This window comes from Pan troglodytes, chromosome 15 (genome assembly GCF_028858775.2).
Source record: "Pan troglodytes isolate AG18354 chromosome 15, NHGRI_mPanTro3-v2.0_pri, whole genome shotgun sequence".
NCBI classification, from domain to species: Eukaryota; Metazoa; Chordata; class Mammalia; order Primates; family Hominidae; genus Pan; species Pan troglodytes.
The window spans coordinates 97,707,685-97,732,726 of record NC_072413.2 but is presented as its reverse complement, the minus strand read 5'-3'; the positions used below and the strand labels follow the sequence as shown (position 1 = coordinate 97,732,726).

General features: G+C 50.3%; 1 protein-coding gene across 2 annotated transcripts in view; it reads right to left on the bottom strand.

Annotated features, from left to right (window-relative positions):
* Nucleotides 1-3,765: 3,765 nt before the first annotated feature.
* Nucleotides 3,766-25,042, bottom strand: part of CYP46A1 (cytochrome P450 family 46 subfamily A member 1) — a 42,613-nt gene continuing 21,336 nt past the window's right edge. For both annotated transcript variants that reach the window (XM_016926719.3, XM_016926720.3), the window contains 10 exons: nt 24,007-24,145; nt 23,114-23,224; nt 15,083-15,233; nt 14,843-14,905; nt 12,945-13,017; nt 9,736-9,820; nt 8,993-9,103; nt 5,592-5,680; nt 4,811-4,877; nt 3,766-4,510 (listed from right to left, as the gene is read on the bottom strand). In XM_016926719.3, the coding sequence (XP_016782208.1) occupies nt 4,340-4,510; nt 4,811-4,877; nt 5,592-5,680; nt 8,993-9,103; nt 9,736-9,820; nt 12,945-13,017; nt 14,843-14,905; nt 15,083-15,233; nt 23,114-23,224; nt 24,007-24,145 (1,060 nt within the window). In that variant the 3' untranslated portion in view covers nt 3,766-4,339. The remainder of the gene's footprint in view (nt 4,511-4,810; nt 4,878-5,591; nt 5,681-8,992; nt 9,104-9,735; nt 9,821-12,944; nt 13,018-14,842; nt 14,906-15,082; nt 15,234-23,113; nt 23,225-24,006; nt 24,146-25,042) is intronic.

Below are 25,042 nucleotides of genomic sequence, written 5' to 3'. Positions count from 1 at the left end.
TGAAGCCCAGCAGAGCCACCGCCTCCAGCCCCAGCACCCAGAGCACAGAGGAAGAAAACCTCCCACCTGGCCATAGCTGGGCCAAGGCTCTCACCCCACACTCGGCAGCCCAAGGTCCCTGAAGCCACCCCCAACCCAGCCTAGGCTCCTAGGCACCCTAGAGGGCTGGGCCAGCTTAGGGTCTCCCGCCGCAGGTCGCTAGGGCAGAGGGCAGGGAGGTTTCCAAAGGTTTTCAGAGTTCAGCAGCTCAGCCCTGGGGAAGCTAGTGCCTGGGGAAGGCGGGCCCCCAGGAATGTGCAGGCCGGAAGCCTCCTGCCGGGACGCGAGCGTAGATCAAACACGTCCAGGTTTACAGAGAAGGGGACAGGCTCAGAAAAGGCTACCACTGGCCGAGGTCACAAGAGAGGGAGTGGCAGGGCAGGGCGGGGCCCGCAGTCTCTGGGGCCGCTTAGTGAGGGCATCCCCCGGCCTCCCCGGCGGCGGCAGCAGCCTGCACCCCGCCCGAGCCCCCCGACCCCGCGCACTCCCCGCCAGAGCTGCGAGTTCCCGCCCGGCGCGCCTCCTGGCCGGCCTGCCAGCGCCCCAGACCCAGGCCCGGCTCCCGGCGAGGCCTGCGGACCCACCCGCCAAGCGACCGCTGCACCCGCCCGGGGGGCCGTGCCTGCGCCCCCAGCAGCTGCCAGACCTCACCGCGCCTCGGGAGACCCATCTGTGAAATGGGGGTAGCTATCCCACCCCTACGCCGTGGCCAGAGGTTGCCACTGCCGACCCCCGGCCTCCCCGCTGACCCCGCTTCCGGGAGCGGGGCTGGCGTCCCCTCGGCCCACCCACTCCGCGCCTCGGGACCCTCCGCGCCTGGGGACGGTGCCGCCCGCTCCGCCTGGGCGGGAGGGCGAGCCCGAGCTCTGCGCCAGCGCGCCACCGTGCGGCTCTTCCGGGGACTGCGCCGCCTTGCCTGCAGAAAAGCCCTCCCTTCCCTGCAGGTGACAATGACCAGACTCACAGTGCCAGAGCCCGACCCTCGTGTGGATACTAATTCCCCTCCAACCCTAGGAAGTGGGTCCTATTATTTGTCCTCCCTTACATATGGGGAAACTGAGGCCCAGGCAGGTGGGGGCAGGATTTGACCCCAGGTAGCCTTGCTGCATAGCCTTGGGTTTAATCCTATCCATCTTGCCTGGGTCCGGGGGGGTCAGCTTCACCTGGACTGGTGGCACCGGCCCATGCACATTGGGATCTACTGGGAGACTTAAAAAGAAAACAGTTGGGCCGGGCGCCGTGGCTCACGCCTGTAATCCCAACACTTTGGGAGGCCTAGGAGGGTGGATCATCTGAGGTCAGGAGTTCGAGACCAGCCTGGCCAACATGGTAAAACCCCGTCTCTACTAAAAAAATATATTAAATACAAAAATTAGCTGGGCGTCGTGGCACATGCCTGTAATCCCAGCTACTCCGGAGGCTGAGGAACCCAGGAGGCGGAGGTTGCAGTGAGCAGAGATTGTGCCACTGCACTCCAGCCTGGGCAACAAGAGTAAAACTACATCTCAAAAAAGAAAAAAGAAAAAGAAGAGTTTCTGGGCCCCACCCCAGAGGCTGATTCACCTGGCCCAGGTGGCTCCCCCATGCAGCATGGACTGAGAGCCACCTGCCCCTCACAGAAAGCCCAGTCTATGGAAGAGGAAGTGGCTCAGAAAGGAAGGGCAGGATGGCCCCACCGGCAGTGACAGTGGGGCTGGGGGGTTCTGGCTCTGCACTTCCCAGCCATCTGGGATTCCTGGGGCGTGCAGAAGACAAGCCCAGGCCTGCAGGGATAGGGCATGCTGAGCCTGTGGAAGGCCACTGGATGCAAAGGGCCATGGGTTCAAGTGCTGACTCCACTATGGCCCAGCTGTGGCTCTGGCCTTGACTTCCCCATCTGTGAAATGGGGCATAGTTGGCTCCTGTTTCCTGGCAGGATTTGAAGAAATCATGGTGTGAAGGCTCAGGCTCAGCAACAGACAGATATTTGCCAAATCAGGGGATGGTCAAGCCGGGAACTTGAAGTCTCTGGAGGGAGCCGATCCCTCCAGGCCCCTCCAGACAATGCTGGGTTGCGTCGCTGCAGTACTGAGGCTTGGTAGCCTGTGGCCCTTTTAGATGGACTGTGAAGGAAGTGCTGTACTGTGGGGACTAGGCCCAGCCACAGTAGGAGGCAGAGGGCATGGCCTGTGGGAAGCTTAGGCAGGTGTGTGGGTACTGGTGAACCTCAGAGACTCAGAGAAGGGCTGCAGAGGGCGGGGCGGGGGGGGGGTCACAGCAGAGCAGGCCGGGGAACAGTGCCCGGCTGGGGGCTTGGGAACAGGACGCTGGGAGACAGCGGCATTTGGGGTGGCTGTGGGAAGGGGCTGCTTGTGGCCAGGGATGAGTTTGACCAGGTGGCTGGAGGCTGAGCCCGGGCATACCATTCTCAAAGTGAGTGGTGAGTTTGGGGGCCCCTCAGACAGCGAGCTGGAAATGGAGAGGGTGGAGGGTGCAGCTTGATGAGGGGCTGGCCAGGTACCCACGTGGTCAGGCGAGGTGCTAGGGGAGCAGGAGGACCCTCGCTCTGCAAGAACGCTGCAGTTCTCGAGGCATCCCAGGGGCCCAACGCTCTGCCCAGAGGCTGGGGTGTGCATTCTCAGGGCCCACCTGGGCTGGGGAGAGGGGCAGGTTGGGAACCCAGACACTTGTCTCCTCCATTCTGAGAGCCACCCCAGGCCCCAGCTGTACTGAGCATGTCACTTCCGCCCCTGAGTCTCAGTTTCCTTGTCTGCTTGATGGGACCATCCCTTGGAGCTGTCATTCAAGACTGCGGCAAGGACCGAAGGAGGCCAACAATGCACATCACAGGCCAGCACACATCTGTGCCTTCCCTGTTTGGGGAGGGGGTCTCCCCAGGGGGCACATGGCCCAGGCAGGGGAGAGGGCAGCTTTTTCTTTTCTTTTTTTTTTTTAGACGGAGTCTCACTGTCGCCCAGGCTGGAGTGCAGTGGTGCGATCTGGGCTCACTGCAACCTCTGCCTCCCCGGTTCAAGCGATTCTCCTGCTTCAGACTCCAAGTAACTGGAATTACAGGCACCCAACCATCATGCCCGGCTAATTTTTGTATTTTTAAGTAAGGACAGGGTTTCGCCATGTTGGCCAGGCTGGTCTTGAACTCCTGACCTCGGGTGATCCTCCTACCTTGGCCTCCCAAAGTGATGGAATTACAGGCGTGAGCCACCGCACCGGGCCATGAGGGCGCTTTTTCTCTCTGCACAAAGACAAGCTCCCAATGGCTGAAGGAGAAACTCAGGGCAGGACCTCTTCCTTGGATGAGCTCAGAGGACACGGCCCTGGAGAGGAAGGGACAGCTTCTCCCATCACCACCACGAGGGATGCAGTCTCACCTGCCCTGCCCCCCTGCCAGGTCAGGAGGGCAGCAGGTGCCCACAGGCACGGGGCTCAGCTCCACCAAGCTGCTCCCAAGAGAGGCCCAGGGGCCTCCCTGACCTCTCAAATCCAGCTCTCAGAGCCAGTCACCCACCCAGGCCCAACCTCACACAACACCCAGGGGCATGGCCGTGAATACAGCACAGGGAACAGGCTGGTAACCTGGGGCAGTCTCTCCCAAGGCAGCGTTGTCAGGGCATCTGCGGGGCATCTGCGGGCTGGTGGCTTCCAAAGCTGTGCCAGCCTCCGCATCTCCCCCTTTTCACAGATGAGCAAGCTGAGGCGAGAGCGCATGGCCTGGTTCCAGGTCATTCATGCAGTCAACACACATTTATTGAGCATCGACTCTGTGCCGGGCCCTGGGTGGGCACAGGGGGCTCAGAGACAAATCACACGCAGACCCTACCCTTGAGGTGCTGACAGCCTGGCAGGGCAATTGGTCACGTCAACGGACACTCACGATACAGTGTGGTCAGTGTGGTGTTAGAGGTAGCACAGGTGACCGAGGGAGCACAGAGGAGGGGCCCCTGCCGGCTGGGGGTGGCAAGGAGGGCTTCTTGGAGGAGGTGACCCCTGAAGAGGGCTTTAGGGAGTGAGCAAGAGTTAGGGTGTCTCGTCTGAGGAAGTGGCCTGTGCAAGGGCTCAGTGGTAGGGACAGTGGTGGTGGCTGGGAGTTGGGCAAGGGCCAGTCCAGGAAGGGCCATGGAGTCCGCAGGCGACAGGGAGCGCTGAGGGGTGTGAAGCAGGTGGTCGGCAGAGGGCCCGCTGGAAGCCAGTGTGAAGGGTGGCCCAGGGGACAGGGCAGGGGAGAAGGGTGGGTGGCCGTGGGCAGCAGAGGTGGGCGGGCACGGCCCTTGCCCGAGGAGTCTCGTCCTGCCTGGAGGCCCCCTCAGCAGGGGGGCGGTGGGGGTGCGGGCTGCCAGCCGCGGGGCCGCAGGGTGCACAGCACGGGGTCCAGTGGCTTGAGTGTGGCCTGCTCCTGCAGCCCGAAGCGCTGCCCGGGCACCAGCCGGAACTCCAGCCTCTGCAGCAGTTTTGCCATGACCACCTTCACCTCCATCTGGGCCCAGCGGGCAAAATGAGGAAGGAATGAAGAAGCAAAGACAGAATGAGTGAGTGAATGAGCAGCAAATGTCACAGCCGGCTCTCCTCCTGGAGAGCCTGTGAGAGCCTGGGGAGCCTCCTGTTTTGCGCTCTCCTCCGTGCAAAACACAGCCAGTCCTCTGGGTCTGGCTCCGCTGGGTCCCGAGCCCACAGCCCAGCAGCCCCAGAGCAGGGGTTCTGAGATGCTTCCCGGCTCAGGATGAGCCCCCACCCCTGCAGCTACTCCTGGGCAGAACCACAGCCCTGCCCCTCCTACCTGAGCAAACTGCTGCCCGATGCAGGAGCGGTGGCCCAGGGAGAAGGGGAAGTAGGTGAACCGTGGCCTGCAGGGAAAGAGAGGAATCACGAGGCCAGCAGCCCCAGGCATCCCCACAGGGACAACACAAGGAAGACAGTAGTTAACCCAGGTCTGGATGAACACAGACTTTGAGCCAGGGGCTGGGCACTTTGCATGCAAAGCATGAACCGCTGACTCTGCCGAGGGCTGGATCTGCATTCTCTCTTTTTCTCCTCCTTTTACCCTCCCGGAAGGAACTGCTGTTGTCCCCATTTCACAGATGGAGAAACTGAGGCTCAGAGGGGCAAAACAACTCACTCCAGGTCATAAATTTACATCCAGCTCTGGGCAGAGCCTGGATCTGAACACTCAGGCAGGCTGTGGAGTCCAGCTCTTCCCACCATGGCTTTGGTACCTTAACGCGTTGACCCCCACAGCAACTTGCAGATGCAGCCACGGATGGTCCCATTTCTCAGACAGGAACCTCAAGGCTTGGGGAGGTGAAGTCACCCAGCTTCCCAGTATTTGGTGCTGCTTATGAGCATGGACTTTAGAACCAGACTGAGCTGGGGCCAGACCCCTGCTCTGCCACTTGGGCAAGTTACTTAACCTCTCTGAGCTGTGATTTCCTCCACAACCACCTCACAGGGATCTGGAAGGCTATGTGGGCTGAGTGGGTGCCTCTGGCTCAGATCAGAGGCCGCTGTGTCTGTCCTTCTCCCGCCAGCCCCACTCATGGGCAGCTCCAGGAGGGACTTACTTGGGTGCTCCAGGGCCGAAGCGATCGGGGTTGAAAGTCAGCGGGTCCTCAAAGTATGTGTCCATCCGCCCCATGACATAGGTGCTGAACTGCGGGCAAAGGGTCCGCTCATCTCTGGTTCCCAGGTTGTTCCCCTGGCACCTCTTGAGCCACTGAGGCCACCCAACAGGGCTACTCAGAGCAGAGTGGGTCCCACTCTCCTCCCCCCACGTCTTCACCCCCCATCTAGGTTGGTGTCCATTGCACTGGCCCCCTAGAAAATCCCTTAAGAGGAAGAGCGGGGACAGTTGACTATGCCAGCTGGGCGTACTGCGTCATCCTGTGCTGGGCTCAGCCCTGTAGGGGAGCCGTCATTGTCCCCATTTTACAGATGAGGAAACTGAGACCCAGAGAGAGGCTCAGTGACTCACCTGAAGTCACCAGGCGAATAAATGGCCAAACCGGGATTCAAACTCAGATCTGACTCTGTGAGGCCAACTTCCTCTAGATCCCGAGAACTGTTATATTCAGTTTCTCTTCAACTCAAGGCTACTTCAGCAGGGGTGGGAGTGGAGGAGCTGCAGACCCCACCAGCCTTCCGCGTGCACGTGTAGTGCCTCCTGAGTGGGGGTGACGCTCACTCCGTGTCCTTGGCCTCCAAACACTGGGACAAAATCTCCTCCTAAGCCTATTCCACCCCTGGCTCTCTGTGCTGGGGGTCAGTGCAGCAGAGGGTGCAGGGAGCCCTGGAGCTGAGCTCCAGCAAGTGTGTGGGAGCATCAGGCGTGGGGGCTGGGTTTAGGGCACCTACGATGTGCCGGGGATTGTTGCCAGACACATGATGTACGTCATCCTACTGATGCTCACCACTCCCCCCACCTAACAAAGAGGAAGCCGAAGGCCTGATGGAGATGACCCAGTCAGCCAGGAGCAGAGGTGGGGTTGGAGCCCAGTCTGCCCACTCAAAGCCCACAGGGTGGCACCCCCAGGCTGAGAGTGAGCCACAGGGCTTCCCCTGCCGGCTGTAAGGGGATCTAAGGAGATGGCTGTTAAGGCACAGTGGTATCGGTACAGGAGTATTAAAAAAGAAAGCTCGGCAAAACAGATGACAGAGTGGCCACAGATGAGGCTTGGATGGATGCTGGAGGAGGCAGGGCAGAACCCTGGGAGGAGAGGGGCTGCGAGCAGGGACTGGGGCTCCTCCTTCCTCATAGGTAAAAATAAAAAGGATCCTGTCATGGGCTGAATTTTGCCCCCCACAAATTCATATGTCGGAGTCCTAACCCCCAGTACCTCAGAATGCGGCTGTGTTTGGAGACAAGGTCTTTAACGAGGTAATTAACTTAAAATGAGGTACTTAGGATGGGCCCTAATCCAACCTGATTGGTGTCCTTATAAGAGGAGATTAGGACACACACACACAGAAGGAAGACCATGTGGAGACACAGGGAGAAGGCGGCTGTCTGCACACCAAGGAGTGAGCCCTCAGAAGAAACCAACCTCCAACACCTTGATCTCAGACTTCCAGCCTCCAGGACTGGGAGAAAATAAATTTCTGTTGTTTAAGCCAAAGTCTGTGGCACTTTGTTACAACAGCCCTGGCAAGTCAATACAGAAAGGTCCCTACCTTGAAACCACACACAAAATCAATTCCAGGTAGTTACAAGCTCAACTTTGAAAAGAAAAATGTAAAACTGAGGACAATGTAAGTGAATGTCCTGAACTCAGGATAGAGAAGGATTTCTTAAACAAGGCAAAGCAAAAGAAGTAATTGTTAAAAATATTAAGACATGCAGATCATCAAAAACACATTAATGAAGACAAGCCACAAAGATGACAAACATACCAGACAAAAGATTAACACATGAGTTTTTAAAAGAAAGCTCTAGGGCTGGGCGCGCTGGCTCACGCCTGTAATCCCAGCAATTTGGGAGGCCGAGGCAGGTGGATCACTTGAGGTCAGGAGTTTGAGAATAGCCTGGCCAACCTGGTGAAACCCCATCTCTACTAAAAATACAAAAATTAGCCAGGCGTGGGGGTGTGTGCCTGTAGTCCCAGCTACTCGGGAGGCCGAGGCACGAGAATCGCTTGAACCCGGGAGGCAGAGGTTGCAGTGAGCCAAGATGGCGCCACTGCACTCTAGCCCGGGGGACAGAGCAAGACTCTATCTAAAAACAAAATAATGAAAATAATAGTAAATAAATGTATGCCGTAAAAAATAATAAAATAAAATAACGCTCTACATAGCAATACGAAAAAACATACTACCCAAAAAGGGAAACTGAGCCCACATCTCAGAGACAGAGAAAGCAGGGTCAGATGCTCACTCTTACTAGTTAGTAATCAGGAAAGCATAAATCAAGACCACAGTGAAATACTTTTTTAAAAACACATATTTGGATGGCAGCAGATACAAAATTGGACCATGCTAAGTGTTGGAGATGAGGAAGAACAGCAGGTGCTCTCTCTCACCACTACTGGGCGTCCAAGTTGGTGCAGCCACTTTGGAAAACAATGTGGCGTTAGTTTGTAAAGCTGAACAGTCACGGGTCCTACAACCCAGCCCTCTCACTTCTGGGTAAATGTCCGAGGAGCTGGCTTGCACACTGTTCCTGGACAGGCGGACAGAAATGGCATCGTTGCTGTGGTGCTCGAGATAGGGACAAACTGGACACCTCTCAAATGCCTGTCACCTGAGAACTGATCAGCGATGGTGGTTGTCCTACGGCCTTGTGGAGAAACCTACACAAATCTTACCAACTTTATACTGAGTCAAAAAACAAGTCCTACAACATATTACTGCGTGAATGCACACAGGCGCGCGCACGCACACACACACACACACGGGAACGGCAAACACACAATTCAGATTAGTGATTCCTTGTCAGGGGAGCAGGGAGTGACTACATCCTAGTTTCCTGGTTTGGGGTGGGTTTAGGGGCTATCATACATGAGTAAATGCCTGGATGAATGGATAAATGAACAAGTAAGCAAACAAAGAGACACAAAGTAAAGGAGGTCTGGGGAGAAAGCCGAGAGAGAAAGGGCTGTAAAATGTGAGGAGAGAAGGAACCAGGACAAGTTTGGGTCAACTGTGAAACTGGGCACTTTCCATATCTGCTCTTCACCAGCTGTGTGACCCCAGGAAAGTGACCTAACCTCTCTGAACCTCAGTGTCCTCAGCTGTAAATGGGGCACCTCCCTTCCAGAATGACCCCCTGTAATCTTCTGCTGGACAGTGTGACGAGGGGAAAAAGCCCTCACAGGGCTATGGTGAGACTCCATGAGAAAGAACAGGGCAGCCAGTGAGGCCCATTGCAATGATGGGAACAGGGCCACAGGCTCCCCTGGTGAGTCCCAAATTCACCACCATTGGGGCAAGCAGCCCAGCCCACCCCAGGACCCCCAGGGTCTCCACCCACCAAGAGCGGGGTGTTGCCGGGGACTCTGACCCCATCAATCAAGGTCTCCTCTTCCAGCAGGCGAAAGGTGCCCCATGCTGGTGGGTACAGCCTCAGTGACTCTTTGAGGACCTGGAGAAGCCACAAGGGGAGATAACAAGGAAAGTCGGGAGAGGCCACAGATCATGCCGGCCGGCGGCATGCCTGGGACCCCTGTCTTTCCCACCCACAGGCTGAGTGCATACCCTCGCCCTGGCCTGGGTCCCAGGCCCCTGGGACATCAGCCTCACCGTCACGTGACAGATGGAGAAACTGAGGTCCAGAAGGAGAAGGGAGTGTGCAAGGCCACAATGGCAGAGCTGGGACCAGGAATCAGGGGTCCCACCATTCCAGAGAGCCACAGCAGAAGCTGCAAGCCCTCCTGCTGTGCGGCGGCAGCATGGGGAGGCTCTGCTGAGCCTGACTCCACCAGGGGAAGCTTAAGGATCCGGAACCCCAGCCTAGCCGGGAAGCACAAATACGGCACCATTTACTAAAGGGCCAGTTTCCAACCTAAGTTGAATACTGGGGTGACCTGGGGAGCTCTTTGACTCTGATGTCATTAGTCTGGGGCAGCCTGGGCCTCAGGATACTTTAAATCTTCTGGGGGAGGATCCTATGCAGCAAAGTTTGAGAACCACTGTCCTAAAAGGTCCAGGGAGGAAGCAGGCATGATGACATGATCACCCACATCCGCCCAGAAGCTTCCCTCCTACTTCCCACACCTGGGACAGGTACTGCAGTCTCCCCAGGTCCTCGAAATCCAGGTACCTCTTAGAACCAATGACCTCATCCACCTCGGCCTGCAGCCTGTGGGGTAAGACAAAGACAAGTTCGTCTCCAAAGGGAGCCTGTCCCCGACTTACTTAGCTTTAAGAAGAGGGCATTGGAAGGAAGCGTGAAGAGAGACGCATGGGGCTCCCCACTCACAAACACTGTTACTTGTAGCTTTATTTTTTGAGACAAAGTCTTGCTCTGTCACCCAGGCTGGAGTGCAGTGGTGCAATCTTGGCTCACTGCAACCTCTGCCCTCCCCCCAGGATATAAGCAATTCTCCCGCCTCAGCCTCCTGAGTAGCTGGGATTACAGGCGCCCACCACCATGCTCAGCTAATTTTTGTATTTTTAGTAGAGACAGGGTTCACCATGTTGGCCAGGCTGGTCTTGAACTCCTGACCCCCAGGTGATCTGCCCACCTCAGCCTCCCAAAGTGCTGGGATTACAGGCGTGAGCCACTGTGCCCAGCCCAAAGACTGTTAAAGAGATCCAGTGATGGCCACATCCAAAACAGTGCCCAAACCACTGGGAACCATGTTCCAGGGGTCCTAAAACATCCACCCTTTGTGTGTGATGTTTGGGATTGGCTGTAGGAAACCAGCATGGCCAACATGGTGAAACCCTGTCTCTACTAAAAATACAAAAATTAGCTGGGAGTGGTGGCGGGTGCCTGTAATCCCAGCTACTTGGGAGGCTGAGGCATGAGAATCACTTGAATCTGGGAGGTGGAGTTTGCAGTGAGCAGAGGTAGAGCCACTGCACTCCAGCCTAGCAACAGAGCGAGACTCCGTCTCAAAAAAAAAAAAAAAAAGAGTGGATCTGGACCACTTCATACTCATTAGGATGGTTCTCATCCCAATAAACACAAAAGTATTGTAGAGGATGTGGACAAATCAGAAAGAACCCTTGCGCACTGCTGGTGGGAATGTAAAATGGTTCAGCCGTTATGGAAAACGGTATGGTGATTCTTCAAAAAATTAAAAATAGAATCACCATATGATCCAGCAATCCCACTTCTGAGTATAAACCCAAAACAACTGAAAGCAGGGACTTAAAAAGATATTTGTGTACCCATCCTCATAGCAGCATTATTCAAAATAGACAAATGGTAGAAGCAACCCAGGTATCCATGGACAGATGTATGAATATGCAAAATGGGATAGATGCTTACAATGGAACATTAGTAAGTCTTAAAAAGAAAGGGAGTTCTGCTGGGCGCGGTGGCTCATGCCTGTAATCCCAGCACTTTGGGAGGCCGAGGCGGGTGGATCACGAGGTCAGGAGATCAAGACCATCCTGGCTAACCCGTGAAGCCCCGTCTCTACTAAAAATACAAAAAAAATTAGCCAGGCATGGTGGCGCGCACCTGTAGTCCCAGCTACTTGGGAGGCTGAGGCAGGAGAATGGCATGAACCCGGGAGGTGGAGCTTGCAGTGAGCTGAGATTGTGCCACTGCACTGCAGCCTGGGCGACAGAGTGAGACTCTGTCTTAAAAAAAAAAAAAAAGAAAAAAGAAAAGAAAAAAAAGGAAGGGAGTTCTGACACATACTGCAACATGGATGAACTTGGAGGACATTATCTGAGTGAAACAAGCCAGTCACAAAAAAGACAAATACTGTATGAGTCCACTTACATAAGTCACCTAGAATAGACAAACACATAGAGACAGAAGCGGAATGGTGGTTACCAGGGATGGAGGAGGGGAGAATGGACAGATTTTCAGTTTGGGAAGATGAAAAAGGTCTGGAGACGGAGGCCAGGAGCAGTGGCTCACACCTGTAATCCCAGCACTTTGTGATGCCAAGATGGGTGGATCACTTCAGGCCAGGAGTTTGAGACCAGCCTGGCCAACATGGCAAAACCCCATCTCTACTAAAAATACAAAAAAAAAAAAAAAAAAAATTAGCCAGGTGTGGTGGTGCACACCTGTAATCCCAGCTACTCTGGAGGCTGAGGCAGGAGAATTGTTTGAACTGGGGAGGCGGAGGTTGCAGTGAGCTGAGACTGCACTCCAGCCTGGGCAACAGAGCAAGACTCTGTCTCAAAAAAGTAAAAATAAAAATAGTGGAGGGGGATGACATTCACAATGTGAATGCCCTTAATGCCACTAAACTGTGGGCTTAAAAACAATGAAAATGTAAAAGTTTATGTTATGTATATTTTACCACAATTTTTTAAAGAGTGGATTTGGGAGGAGGTTACAATGAGGTAGGCAATGCTGTGGTAAGGTTCATGGGGAATAAAAGCCAGCTGTACAACCAGGTGACAAAAAACACGGCAAAGCTGCTCATGCGTAGGTGAGAAGGTGCTGAACAGATACTCAGCAGTTAACAGTGAAGTGCCGCTGGGTGGGTGGGGTGCCATGGGTGGGTTTATTATTATTATTATAGCTTTTCTGCTTTTCCCAAAATTTTTATACGAAATGCTTATTACAATTATACTTATTTTTAAACCCTAGAAAGATTGTATATTTTCACACAATCTTTCACTTCCGCCCTTATATGCTGCTGATGACTAATAATTGTAATTGAAGGCCTGACCCCACCTCCCCAGAGCTCCCATCCAGCCTGTTGGTGCGTTCAGAGAGCTTTGACACTTGCTTCAGCCACTCCATGCAACTGTCCCGGAGGGAGCCTGTTTGTATTTAAGGAAACCAATGGCCCAACTCAAATACCACCTCCCCAGGGACACCCTCCTTTGTCTTGCCATCAGAAGACAAGCACGCTCTTGGCAATTTAGCAGGGATTCTGCTCCATCCTCACTGCCAGGCCCTGGCCAGGCACTGGGTACGCTGTGGGGAGGGAAAAAACCACGGTCCCTGCCCTCCTGGAGCTTCTGGTCTCATGGCTGAAATAGACATGATGAAACAGTCCCAGGGGAAACACATTCATGAGTCGGGAGGAGGCTCGGAGGGGAAACATGGGGTGGCTCCTTTAGGGATCTGAGAAGCCCTTTCTAGAAGAGGAGTGGGAGGAGGAGGTGTGTTCTCCAGGGGAAAAGCAGGGAGAGCGCTTCCAAGAGAGGAAACAGCACGTGCCAAGGCCCAGGGGAAGCAGGGCATGTTGAGGGGACTCAACCATGGGAGGTGGGGGCAGGTGGCCCTCAGGAACAAGACATCAGACAGACCTCTTTGCCAGCCCCAAGAGCAGCCCCCATACCTTGCCACGATCTCTGGCTGGCGAGACAGCTCCATCACTGTGAACGCCAAGTGGTTGGCAGAGGTCTCGTGACCTGTGGGAAGGGAGGACGGTGGTTGCTCCACATGGGGCCACAGGATGAAGGAGACAGTTTGTGCCTGCCTCTATGCCAGCCAGTGCTGGCATGTAAATGGCATGTGCCCCCAGGCATCTGGCTCTAAAAGCCCCTTCCTTGAACCATCGTCTGGGTCTCACTTGGCCCGGGGAGGTGCTCGCCTCCATTTTGGAGAAGAAAAAGTGGAGGTGGAGAGGAATGGGTCTCTTTGGTCACACAGCAGGGAGAGTGGGGAGGGACACAATTCAAAGCCCGTGAGCCCAAGGCCTCGCCTTCCCAGGCTGCAGGGTGCACACAAAAGCCCCCCATGACCCTGAGGTTCTATGAGGGGGTGGTGGACATTTCGGGAGGCTGATTTTGAGTTCTGGCAGGGTCTGGCCAAGGTGATAGAGTCAACCCCTCCAAGCTGGCCTGGGAGGGAACAGACGTGAGTTTACTCTAAAGGAGCCAAGGGGCTTGAGGGGCCTGCCTGAATGCAGGAGAAGGGCCTGTAACTTACAGCAAGTCAGAGCTGGGAAGCAGGGCCCAGCTCCTAGGGTGTGGAGGTGGGCCAGTCACACAGCCAGCGGAGCCCTCAGCCAGGGAGCAGGGTGGGAGAACACAGCAGCCCTGGCCCCAGCTCTGCATCGCGGGCTGTGACTATAGGAGGCCACTTCCCTCCTAGGCCTCAGTTTCCTCACAGGCAAAGGGAAAGACAGACACAACCTACCCTGCCCTCGGCCAGTCCCCCATAGCATCTGGACGCAGGGCTCAGGGATAGACTGGAGGGACGAGACGGGATTAATAAACTGTCTCTGGAAGGCTGGATAGAAGCCTGGAGAGCGCCTCAAGGCCCCCATTTTACAGATGAGGAGACTGAGGCTAGGTCTGTCCAGAAGCCTCATCCAGGACCTGGGTTCCCAGCTGCAGGAATGAGGACCAGCCATTGGTTCCGCAAGTCCTTTCTATCCATTGCAGGGAATGGCGCCCTGCAGCCTTGCTTTAACACTGGCCGCTTCTAATCTCCTGGGGCATCTGCAAGTGCTTCTCCCACCTAAAGGGCCTTCCTCCATGCCGTTCACCTGCAGACCTCTTCGTCCATCAGTATTTGTCTCTCTGTCTTTCCACCTCCACCAATAGGCTAGAAACTGTCCCTCATCTTGTTCACCTCCATCTTCCCAGTGCCCAGTGTCAACCATGTGTTCGTGTATTTCATTCAATGTTCATGGGAACCTACCACACTGGGCCCCGGGAGAACAGAGGTGAGCAAAACAACCTGACCCTTCGCTCATCAAGTCTGGTGGGGAACAGACCTCACTCAATTACCACAAATAAATAAACAGCTTAACACAATGAGATGGGTGGTGGGGAGGAGCCCCAGGCCTGTGGTCAGCTTCTGCTGAGTGCCTGAGGCAGCCTGTGCTTCCCTGGGGAGGAGGCATGGGAGGGCTCACTGACGGGTGAAGAGGAGTCTTCTAGGTGAAGAACCATGTTCAGGAAATATCTGATGAGCAAATGAATGAAGCTGCTTAGCATCTCTTTTTGTGCCAGTCTAATGCAGGCCTCCCCACGAATTCTGAGTGAGGGGATGCCTGCATTCACACAGCCAAAGACATCCCCACAATTGCCAGCTGCATTACCAGGTCAGAGGCCCCCAAGACAGCTAGGAGATGGGGCTTCTGCTCCCTTCAGCCCAGCCCCCTAGCCCTGCGGTGAGCTCTGCTCAGATAGCCCAAAAATTCCCCAAGAGTTGGGTTTGAGGGATCCATGGTCCATAGCATTTCTGCAGAGCTCCAGGCCCTTGGTCACCGCCAAAGCTACAAACCAGCGATGAAGAAGGTGACGAAGTTGTCCAGCAGACCCTCGTCGTCCTGGGCTCCCTCTTCAGCTGAAAAACAAGGAAGAGTCTCAGTTCCCAGCAAATCTTTGCTCCCTTTCCCCATGGCTCATAAAATAACTAACTGCGTTTCTCCTCTTAAGCCAAACGGAGTCAGTGGCGATGAATCACCTGGGGAACGTCCTGGCCCACCCCGCCCTCCCCAGTCCGCAGAGGGGGCCCTCGCACCTTTGAGAATCTGTGTGAGGATGTCGGCAGGAACCTCCTCGCCCCTCTTCAGGGCTTCCCGGCGGCGCTGGACCCAGTCCCTGCCCACCTGGCGCAGGAAGCGAATGCTCTCCCGGACCTCCCGGAGCTGCTTCCTCTTCCCTGGCAGGAACTAAACAAGAGTTTCAGCTCCAGATGGCCAAGTGAACACGCATGTTCCCTCTCCCCTCTCCCCCACCACCCCGAAATGACGTTAGCGGCACTGGCAAGCTGGGAGGTCAGTAGAATGTGAGAGATTCTAGAAAAGATGCAGCCAGGGAGACTGGATCAAGATGGCAGACTGAGCCCAGGCCTCAGCCTCCCTTTCCTGCACCAAATCCTTAGCAGTGGTGGGCGGGATGGCTTAAAACATCCACGTGGCCCAGCAAGGTAAAAAGGGACCCCTGATGAGTGGAGGCAGCTAGGCTTGCATCGAAAGAAGAAATCCCAAGCAGTGGGAAGTAGAGTGCGATCAACTGCCAAAAAGACGGGGCTGCATTGGCGGCTGCAAGCTCAGGGGCCGAAGTCCCAGGGAAGGGGAGGGGGCCCTGAGATGAACTCAGCTATCACCTTTCCCCTTTCTTCCTTCTTCGTGCCTGGAATAAGGAGGTGATATGTGGAGCTGCAGCAACCATCTTTTTAAAAATCTATATATTTTAATTGATACATAATAATTATACACACATATGGGGTACATGTGATATTTTGATACACGAATACAATGTGCAATGGTCAAATCAGCATATTTAGGATATTCATCACCTCAAACATTTATCATTTGTGTTGGAAACATTTCAAATCTCCCTATTTTTGAAATATACAATACCTTGCTGTTAGCTATAGTCACCCACTGTGCTACTGACACTAAAACTTATTCCTTCTATATAACTGTATGTTTGTACCCATTAACCAACTTCTCTTCATCCCCCCACTCACCCTTCCCAGCCTCTAGTAACTATCATTATACTCTTTACCTCCATGAGATCAACTTTTTAAGCTCCCACGTATGTGGGAGAACAGGCAATATTTGTCTTTCTGGTCTTGCCTTGTTTCACTTAACATAATGATCTCCAGTTCCATCCAGACTGCTCCAAATGTCAGGATTTCATTCTTTCTTATGGGCAAATAGCATTCCATGTGTATATACATCAAATTTTCTTTCTTTTTTTTTTTTGAGATGGGGTTTCACTCTTGTTGCCCAGGCTGGAGTGCAATGGCACAATCTCGGCTCACTGCAACCTCCATTTTCCGGGTTCAGGTGATTCTCCTGCTTCAGCCTCCTGAGTAGCTGGGATTACATGTGCCCATCACCATGCCTGGCTAATTTTTTGTATTTTTAGTAGAGATGGGGTTTCACCATGTGAAAGGCTAGTTTTGAACTCCTGACCTCAGGGGATCTACCTGCCTTGGCCTTCCAAAGTGCTGGGATTACAGGCATGAACCGCCACACCCAGCTACACCAAATTTTCTTTATCCATTTATCTGTTGATGGATGCTTAGGTTGATTCTATATCTTGGCTATTGTGCAGGTGTCCCTTTGATATACTGATTTTTCTTTGGATAAATACCCAGTAGTGGGACTGCGGAATCATATGGTAGTTCTCTTTTTAGTTTGAGAAACCTCCATACTGTTTTCCATAATGGCTATACAAATTTACATCCCTGCCAACAATGCATGAGTTCCATTTCTCTCTATCCTCACCCGCATCTGTTATTTTTTGTCATTTTGATAATAGCCATTCTAACTGGGATAAGATGATATCTCACAGATTTGCATTTATCTGATGATTAGTGACGTTGAACATTTTTTCATACACCTCTTGGCCATTTGTCTTTTGAGAAATGTCTATTCAGATCCTTTGCCAACTTTTTAATGGAATTATTTGCTTTTTTTTTTTTTGCTGTTATGTTCCTTGTCAGATGAGTGGTTTGTAAATTCTTTCTCCCATTTAACAGGTTGTCTCTTTATTCTGTTGATTGTTTCTTTTGCTGTGCAGAACCTTTTTAGTTTAATATAGTCACATTTAATATAGTCACACGTCTTTTTTTTTTTTTTTTTTTTTTTGAGATGGAGTCTCACTCTGTCAGCCATGCTGGAGTGCAGTGGCGTGATCTCGGCTCACTGCAACCTCTGCCTCCTGAGTAGCTGGGACTACAAATGCCAAACACCATGCCTGGCTAATTTTTGTATTTTTAGTAGAGACAGGGTTTCACCATGTTGGCCAGGCTGGTCTGAAACTCCTGCCCTCAAGTGATCTGCCTGCCTTGGCCTCCCAAAGTGCTGGGATTACGGGCATGAGCCACCATGCCTGGCCACGTTTGTCTATTTTTGTTGTTGTTGCCTGTATTTTTGAAGCCTTAGCTATAAAATGTTTGCCTACACCAATGTCCTGGAGCATTTCCCCTATGTTTTCTTCTAGTGTTTTTATGGTTGCAGGTCTTATGTTTAAGTCTATTAATTTTTTTTTTTTTTTGAGACGTAGTCTTGTAGTCTCGCTCTGTCACCCAGGCTGGAGTGCAGTGGCATGATCTCAGCTCACTGCAACCTCTGCCTCCCGGGTTCAAGTGATTCTCCTGCCTCAGCCTCCCAAGTAGCTGGGACTATAGGTGTGTGCCACCACACCCAGCTAATTTTTTGTATTTTTAGTAGAGACAGGGTTTCACCATATTAGCCAGGATGGTCTCCATCTCCTGACCTCGTGATCCGCCCATCTTGGCCTCCCAAAGTGCTGGTATTACAGGCGTGAGCTACTGCACCCGGCCAAGTCTATTCATTTTAAGGTGATTTTTGTATATGGTGAGAGACAGGGGTATGGTTTAATTCTTCTGCATTTAGATATCCAGTTTTCCCAGCACTGCTCTTTCCCCAGTGTATGTTCTTGGTACCTTTGTTGAATCTGTTTCCTGTAAATACATGAATATATTTCTGGGCTGTCTATTCTGTTACATTGGTCTATGTCTGTTGTTATTTTTTAAACCAATACCATGCTGTTTTGGTTATTGTAGCTTTATAGTATATTTTGAAATCGGGTAGTATGGTGCCTCCAGCTTTGTTCTTTTTGCTCAGAGTTGCTTTGGCTATTTGGGCTCTTTTGTGGTTTCATGCAAATTTTAGGATTGCTTTTTCTATTTCTGTGAAGAATGTCATTGGTATTTTGACAGAGATGGCATTGAATCTTTAGATTGCTTTAGGTAGTATGGTCATTTTAACAATATTAATTCTTTCGATCCATGAGCATGGGATGTTTTTTCATTTGTTTGTGTCTTCTTCAATTTCTTTCATCAGTGTTTTGTAGTTTTCCTTGTATAGGTCTTTCACCTCCTTGGTTAAATTTATTCCTAGGTATTTTATTTTCTACATAGCAATTGTAAATGGGATTGCTTTATTGGTTTCTTCTTCCATGAGTTCATTATTGGTGTATAGAATTGCTACTGATTTTTGTATGCTGATTTTTTTTACCCCACAACTTTACTGAAGTCATTCATCAGTTCTAAGAGTTTTTTGGTAGAGTCTTTAGGAATTTCTAAATATAAGATCATGTCTTCTGCAAAGAGGGACAGTTTGACTTCTTCTTTTCCAATTTGGACGTCTTTTATTTCTTTCTCTTGCCTGACTGCTCTGGCTAGCACTTCTATTAATAGTACTATGTTGAATAAGAGTGATGAAAGTGGGCATCCTTATCTTGTTCCAGTTCTTAAAGGAAAGACTTTTAGCTTTTCCCCACTAAGTATGATGTTAGCTGTGGGTATATCATATACGACCTTCATTATGTTGAGCTACGTTCCTTCTATTCATAATTCGTTGAGAGTTTTTAATCATGAAGTGGTGTTAAATTTTATCAAGTGCTTTTTCTGCATCTATTGAGATGATCATATGGCTTTTGTCCTTCATCCTGTTAATATGATGTATAACATTTATTGACTTGCGTATGTTGAAGCACCCTTGCATCCCTGGGATAAATCCCACTTAATCATGGTGAATTACCTTTTCGATGTGTTGTTGGATTAGGTTTGTTTGCTAGTATTTTGTTGAAGATTTTTGCATCTATGTTCATCAGGGACGTTAGCATGTAGTTTTTCTTTTTTTATTGTGTCCTTGTCTGTTTGTGGTATCAGGGTAGGGTAGTGCTGGCCTCATAGAATAAGTTAGGAAGAGTTTCCTCTTCTTCAATTTTTTGGAATAGTTTGAGAAGAATTGGTGTTCTTCTTCATAGGTTTGGGAGAATTCAGCAGTAAAGACATCTGGTCACGGGCTTTTCTTTGTTGGAAGACTTTTTATTAGTATTTCAATCTCATTACTTACCATTGGTCTGTTCAGGTTTTCTATTTCTTCCTTGTTCAATCATCTTGGCAGGGTGTATGTGTCCAGGAATTCCATTTCTTCTAAGTTTTCCAATCGTTAGTGTATAGTTGTTCATAAAAATCTGTAATGATCCTTTGCATTTCTGTGGTATCAGTTGTAATGTCTCCTTTTTAGTTTCTGCTTTTATTTATATGGGTCTTCTTTTTTTTCTTGGCTAGTCTATTTATTGGTTTATTGATTTTGTTTATCTTTTCCAAAAATCAACCTTTCACTTCATTGATCTTTGTACTTTTTTAGTCTTTAGTTCCTTTAATTCTGCACTGATATTTATTTATTTCCTTCTACTAATTTTGGCTTTGATTTGTTCTTGCTTTTCTAATTCCTTGAGATATATCATTTGGCTGTTTATTTGAAATCTTCCTACTTTTTTGATGTAAATGTTTACTGTTATAAACATCCCTCTTAGCACTGCTTTTGCTGTATCCCACAGGTTTTGGTATGTTGTGTTCCCCTTTTCATTTGTTTCAAGAATTTTTTTATTTCCTTCTTAATTTCTTCATTGACCCAATGGTCATTCAGGAGTATATTGTTTAATTCCCATGTATTTGTACAATTTCCAAAGTTTCACTTGTTATTGATTTCTAGTTTCATTCCATTGTGGTCTGAGAAGATACTTGATATGATTTCAATTTCTTAAAATTTGTTTTGTGGCCTAAGATATGATCTATCTTGGAGAATCTTTCATGTGCTGATGAGAAGAATGTATGTTCTGCAGCTATTAGATGAAAAGTTCTGTAAATGTCTATTAGGTCTATACAGTCTAAAGTGTAGTTAAATCCAATGTTTCTGTGATGATTTTCTGTCTAGATGATCTGTCCAGTGCTGAGAGTGGGGTGTTGAAGTCCCCAGCTATTACTGTATTAGAGTCTATCTTTTCCTTTAGATCTTTGCTTTCTATCTCTGGGTGCTCTGGTATTGGGTGCAAATATATTTAGAAGTATTTTACCTTCTTGCAGAATTGATCCCTTTATCATTATATAATGACCTTGTCTCTTTTTACAGTTTTTGACTTAAAGTCTGTTTTATTTGATATAATTATAGCTACTCCTGACAGCTTTGGCTTGTGTTTGTGTGGAATATCTTTTTCCATTCCTTTACTTTCAGTCTATATGTGTCTTTAGAGGCGAAGTGAGTTTCTTGTAAGCAGCATATAGTTGGGTAATTTTTTTATCCATTCAGTCAATCTATATCTTTTAAGTGGGGAAATTTAATCTAGTTACATTCATGGTTATTATTGATAGGTAAGGACTTACTCTAGTCATTTGGTTAATTGTTTTCTGGTTGTTCTGTATATATTTTGTGCCTGTCTTCCTCTCTTACTGTTTATCATTGCAGTTTGGTAAACATTCTGTGATAGTAATGTTTAACTCCTTTCTCTTTCTCATTTGCTGATCTGCTCTATCAGTGGGCTTTATACTTTCATGTGTTTTCATGATGATAGAGATTGTCCTTTCACTTCCAGATGCAGAATTCCCTTAAGCATTTCTTGTAGGGCCAGTCTAGTAGTGATGACTTACCTCGGTTTTTGCTTGTCTGGGACAGACTTTATTTCTCTTTCAGTTTGGAAGTATAGCATTACTGGGTACTATAATCTTGACTGACAGTTTTTAATTTCCAGCACTTTGAATATATTATCCCAACCACTCCTGGCTTGTAAGATTTTCACTGAGCAATCTACTGTTAGTCTGATTCCTTTATATGTGAATTCATGCTTCTCTCTTGCTGTTTTTAAAATTCTCTCTGTGTCTTTGACTTTCAACAGTTTGACTATAATGTGCCTTGGAGAAGGCAGACCTTTTTGGGTTGAATCTACTTGGAGATTTTTGAGCTCCCATCATTATACAAAGCATGACTATACCTGGATCTCTATATTTCCTGTACCTGGATGTCTATATCTTTTGCAAGACTTGAGAAGTTTTCAGCTATTATTTCATTAAATAGGTTTCATATGCCTTTGCCCATCTCTTCTCCTGAAATTCCCGGAACTGGAATATTTGGTCACTTACTGCTGTCTCATATGTCACAAAGGCTTTCTTCAATCTTTTCGTTTTTTGGTCTGATTGGGTTGCTTCAAAAAAGACCTGTCTTCAAGTTCAGAAATTCTTTCCTCTGCTTAGTCTATTGTTGAAGTTTTCAATTATATTTTTATTCTATTCACTGAATTCCTCAGTTTTAAGATTTCTGTTTGTTTCTCTTTTATGATATCTATCTCTCTGTTGAATTTCTCATTCAGGTCATGAATTGTTTTCCTGATTTCTTTGCATTTTTATCTGTGTTGTCTTGTATCTCCGAGTTTAATATCATTATTTTGAATTCTTTTTCAGACATATAATAAATTTTATTTTCTTTGGAATCTGTTGCTGGAGAGTTATTGTTTCTTTGAAGGTATAGTATTTCCTTGCTTTTTCCATGTTTCTTTTGCCCCTTTGTGCATCTAGTGTAATAGTTACTTCTTCCAATTTTATGGATTGGCTTTCATAGGGAAAGACTTTTCTATAGGTGCATTTATAGTGTTGGGTGGGTAGGGTGCTTTGGCTTGATTATGGATTGGCACAGTAGCATAGTTTCTGTTTAATTTCTTCAGCTGTAATCAGTGTCAGTGGTATCTCTGAGTTTCTCAGTGGCTTAGACTGTCATTGTTAGTGGAGGCCATCCTGAGGCTTTGCTGAGGATGGAGATGCCAGGCAGGCCAGTCCTTGAGCATCACTGGTGGCAACAGTGGGTAGGATGGGCCTGTGCTCAGGCCCTTGGATGGCATATGTGGGTGCCAGCAGTAGCAGGAGGGATGGGCCTATCCTCAGGTGTCCTCCAATATTGCACACAGGCACTACCTACATTAGGCAGGGCAAGCCAATCCCCAGGCCTCCAGATGGCATGCTTGGGTGCAGGCAACAGTGGGTGGTGGGCTGGGCAGGCTTGTCCTCAGGCCTGTGGATGATGCATGTGGGGGCCAGTGTCGGCAAGTGGGGCAGGCCTCTCCTCAGGCCCTCTCAGTGGCAGGCGCTGGTGGCAGCAGTCATGGTAGACCATTCCTCAGGCCCGTGGATGATGCATGTGGGGGCCAGTGTCGGCAAGTGGGGCAGGCCTCTCCTCAGGCCCTCTCAATGGCAGACGCTGGTGGCAGCACTCATGGTAGACCATTCCTCAGGCCCCTAGATGATGCACACGGGTGCTGGCAGTGGGTGGGGCATGTCTGGTCCCTGGACAGTGCGTGCAGGTGGTGGTGGCTGCAGCGGGTGGGGCAGATTGGTTCCCAGGCCCCATGTGGGCACGGGCAGTGGCAGGCAGGGTGCACCTTTCGCAGCAGCCATCTTATGACAGTGAGGTGATGTGCTGAGACAGTGGAACAGGAAGACAGAAGGATCCAGAAAATCTGACACCATGGAGCCATCATAGTCATCCTACATTGCCTGCTTTGGGGATCACTTCACATGAGAGAAAGATTAACTCCTAATTTACTTTAAGGCAATTTGATTTTAAGCCCTTACTTTAGGCAATGCATGCAAATCCTGATTCAGAAGTCACTTCAGACATACCAGAACTCAAAACCCATTCTGGGAAAAAAAAAAAAAATCACTGAAGGAGGTTCTTCAGCAAATGAAGACAACAGCTCTGGTGGCTGGTCACCAGAGGGGGTGCTGAGGCAGTACCTTTGCCAGAGTGTTGCGGGACGCAGTGATTCCCTCCAACATAAGTTTCACTGCCTGGGACAGAGGCTTCTGGGCACCCAGCAGCATACTGGTCTCCATCCCAAAAGCTGCCTGGGGGAGAGAGAAGGGCAAGGTCATCCCTGGGGCACAGAAGGGCAGCAGATCCAGGGCAAAGCCTGGCATCATTCTGCTAGACACCTGGACTCTGGGCTAAGGGTTTATATGCATCATATCATCAGCTGCTTACAATGACCCATGATAATTTGATCCCCACGGAATGCTATGAGGATGAAGTAGCTCATAGTAGCTACTCAATAAACTTGGCTTTCTTCCTTGACAAGATGCACTTCCCCTGAAATGCAACCTTCCTTAAGTGTTCATTCTATACTAGCTTCACAGTGAAGTGAATGGATAGCAAAAATGATAAAGGAATAGCAATGTGATAAAGAGGAATCCAGTCACTGTCCCCACACTGCAGTTCCCTGACCTGCCCCGCCCCCACATAAAGTGGGGTTTGGGGTTACTGGGCCCACTGCTGAGTCTACTGGGATGAAGAGCCAAGTCATACCCTATAGGGAGTGCAGAAGGGAGGCAGCCTTTGGGCTGAGAGTCAGGCAGACCTGAGATCAAATCTTGCTTCTGCCATTGACCAGCTACAGGCCAGGCCCTGCACCTGTCCCTTGCTCAAGAATGAGTTACTAGCCCCAATCTCACACTAGGTTGCTTTGAATATTGAAGGAGACAGAATGTATGCAGAATATATGAAGCACAGAGGAATTGCTGGTATGTTAGAGGAGCAGGAGGGAGGGGAAGAGAGAAGGGAAGAGGGAGAGAAGAGACCCCTCTACCCCATGTGGCCCTCCTGGCCCCCATGCCCGACTGTCACCCATCACCTTGGCCAGGATGTCCATGGCGGTGTAGGTCAGCATGTCCTGCATGGACACTGGGGTCTGCCCATCTGCCTTGGCTTCTAGAATCTCCACCAGCTGCTCAGCCTTCTCGTTGAATGTTTCCATTAAGCTAACCAAGGAGCTGGAGAAACAGCACAGGCATCAACGGCCACTGGCCAGCCCAATATGGTGGACTGCCATGTGCCCTCCCTCTCCACAGAGAAGATACTGTGCAGAGTGAAGGTGGGTGGTCCCTCCCAGTCTTTCTGGCCTCCCCTTGAGACCCAGATTGCAGGTTGGAGTTGTAGTAACTGAACTACACCCTGGGGTTTCACCATTCTCCTCCACTCAGGATGGATGCTGTTCCCTTGCTCTTGTCCTAACAGTTCCACAGGTCCTCTGTTGGTCACTGTGGCCCTTCAGCCCTGACCTCAAAGGGAGGTGACAGTGTAGAAACTTTGGGCCTCCTAGAGTCCATGAGAGGGCAACCCCGGTTCCCCTCCTGCCCTCTACTCCCGTTGCCTGCTCTCCTTACCTGCCCTGCCCTGGGCACCAGCTGCAGCATTTTGTTTTCCCACTTCACTGCCTGTCCTTGAGCAATCATGGTGTCCAACTCTATGTGGAAATGAGTCCTCAGATACCATTTGCACCCCAGAGCTCCCAACCCACAGGGCTCCCTCCCAGGCACAGAGCTTAGAAAGAGATATGGAAGAATGCACTCCAAACTCACAAAAATGGCAACCCCAAGGGAGCTGGAAGGAGGGGACTGCCATTTTGTACATTACATGTTTCTGAAATTTTGCTAAGAGAAAATGCTGCTTTTATAATTAAAAGAAATGTTATTTTTATTTATTTATTTTTCCATAGACGGAGTCTTGCTCTGTCATGCAGGTTGGAATGCAGTGGTGCAATCTCGGCTCACTGCAACCTCTGCCTCCTGGGTTCAAGCAATTTTTCTGTCTCAGGCTCCCGAGTAGCTGGGATTACAGGCATGCGCCAGCATGGCTGACTAATTTTTGTATCTTTAGTAGAGACAGGG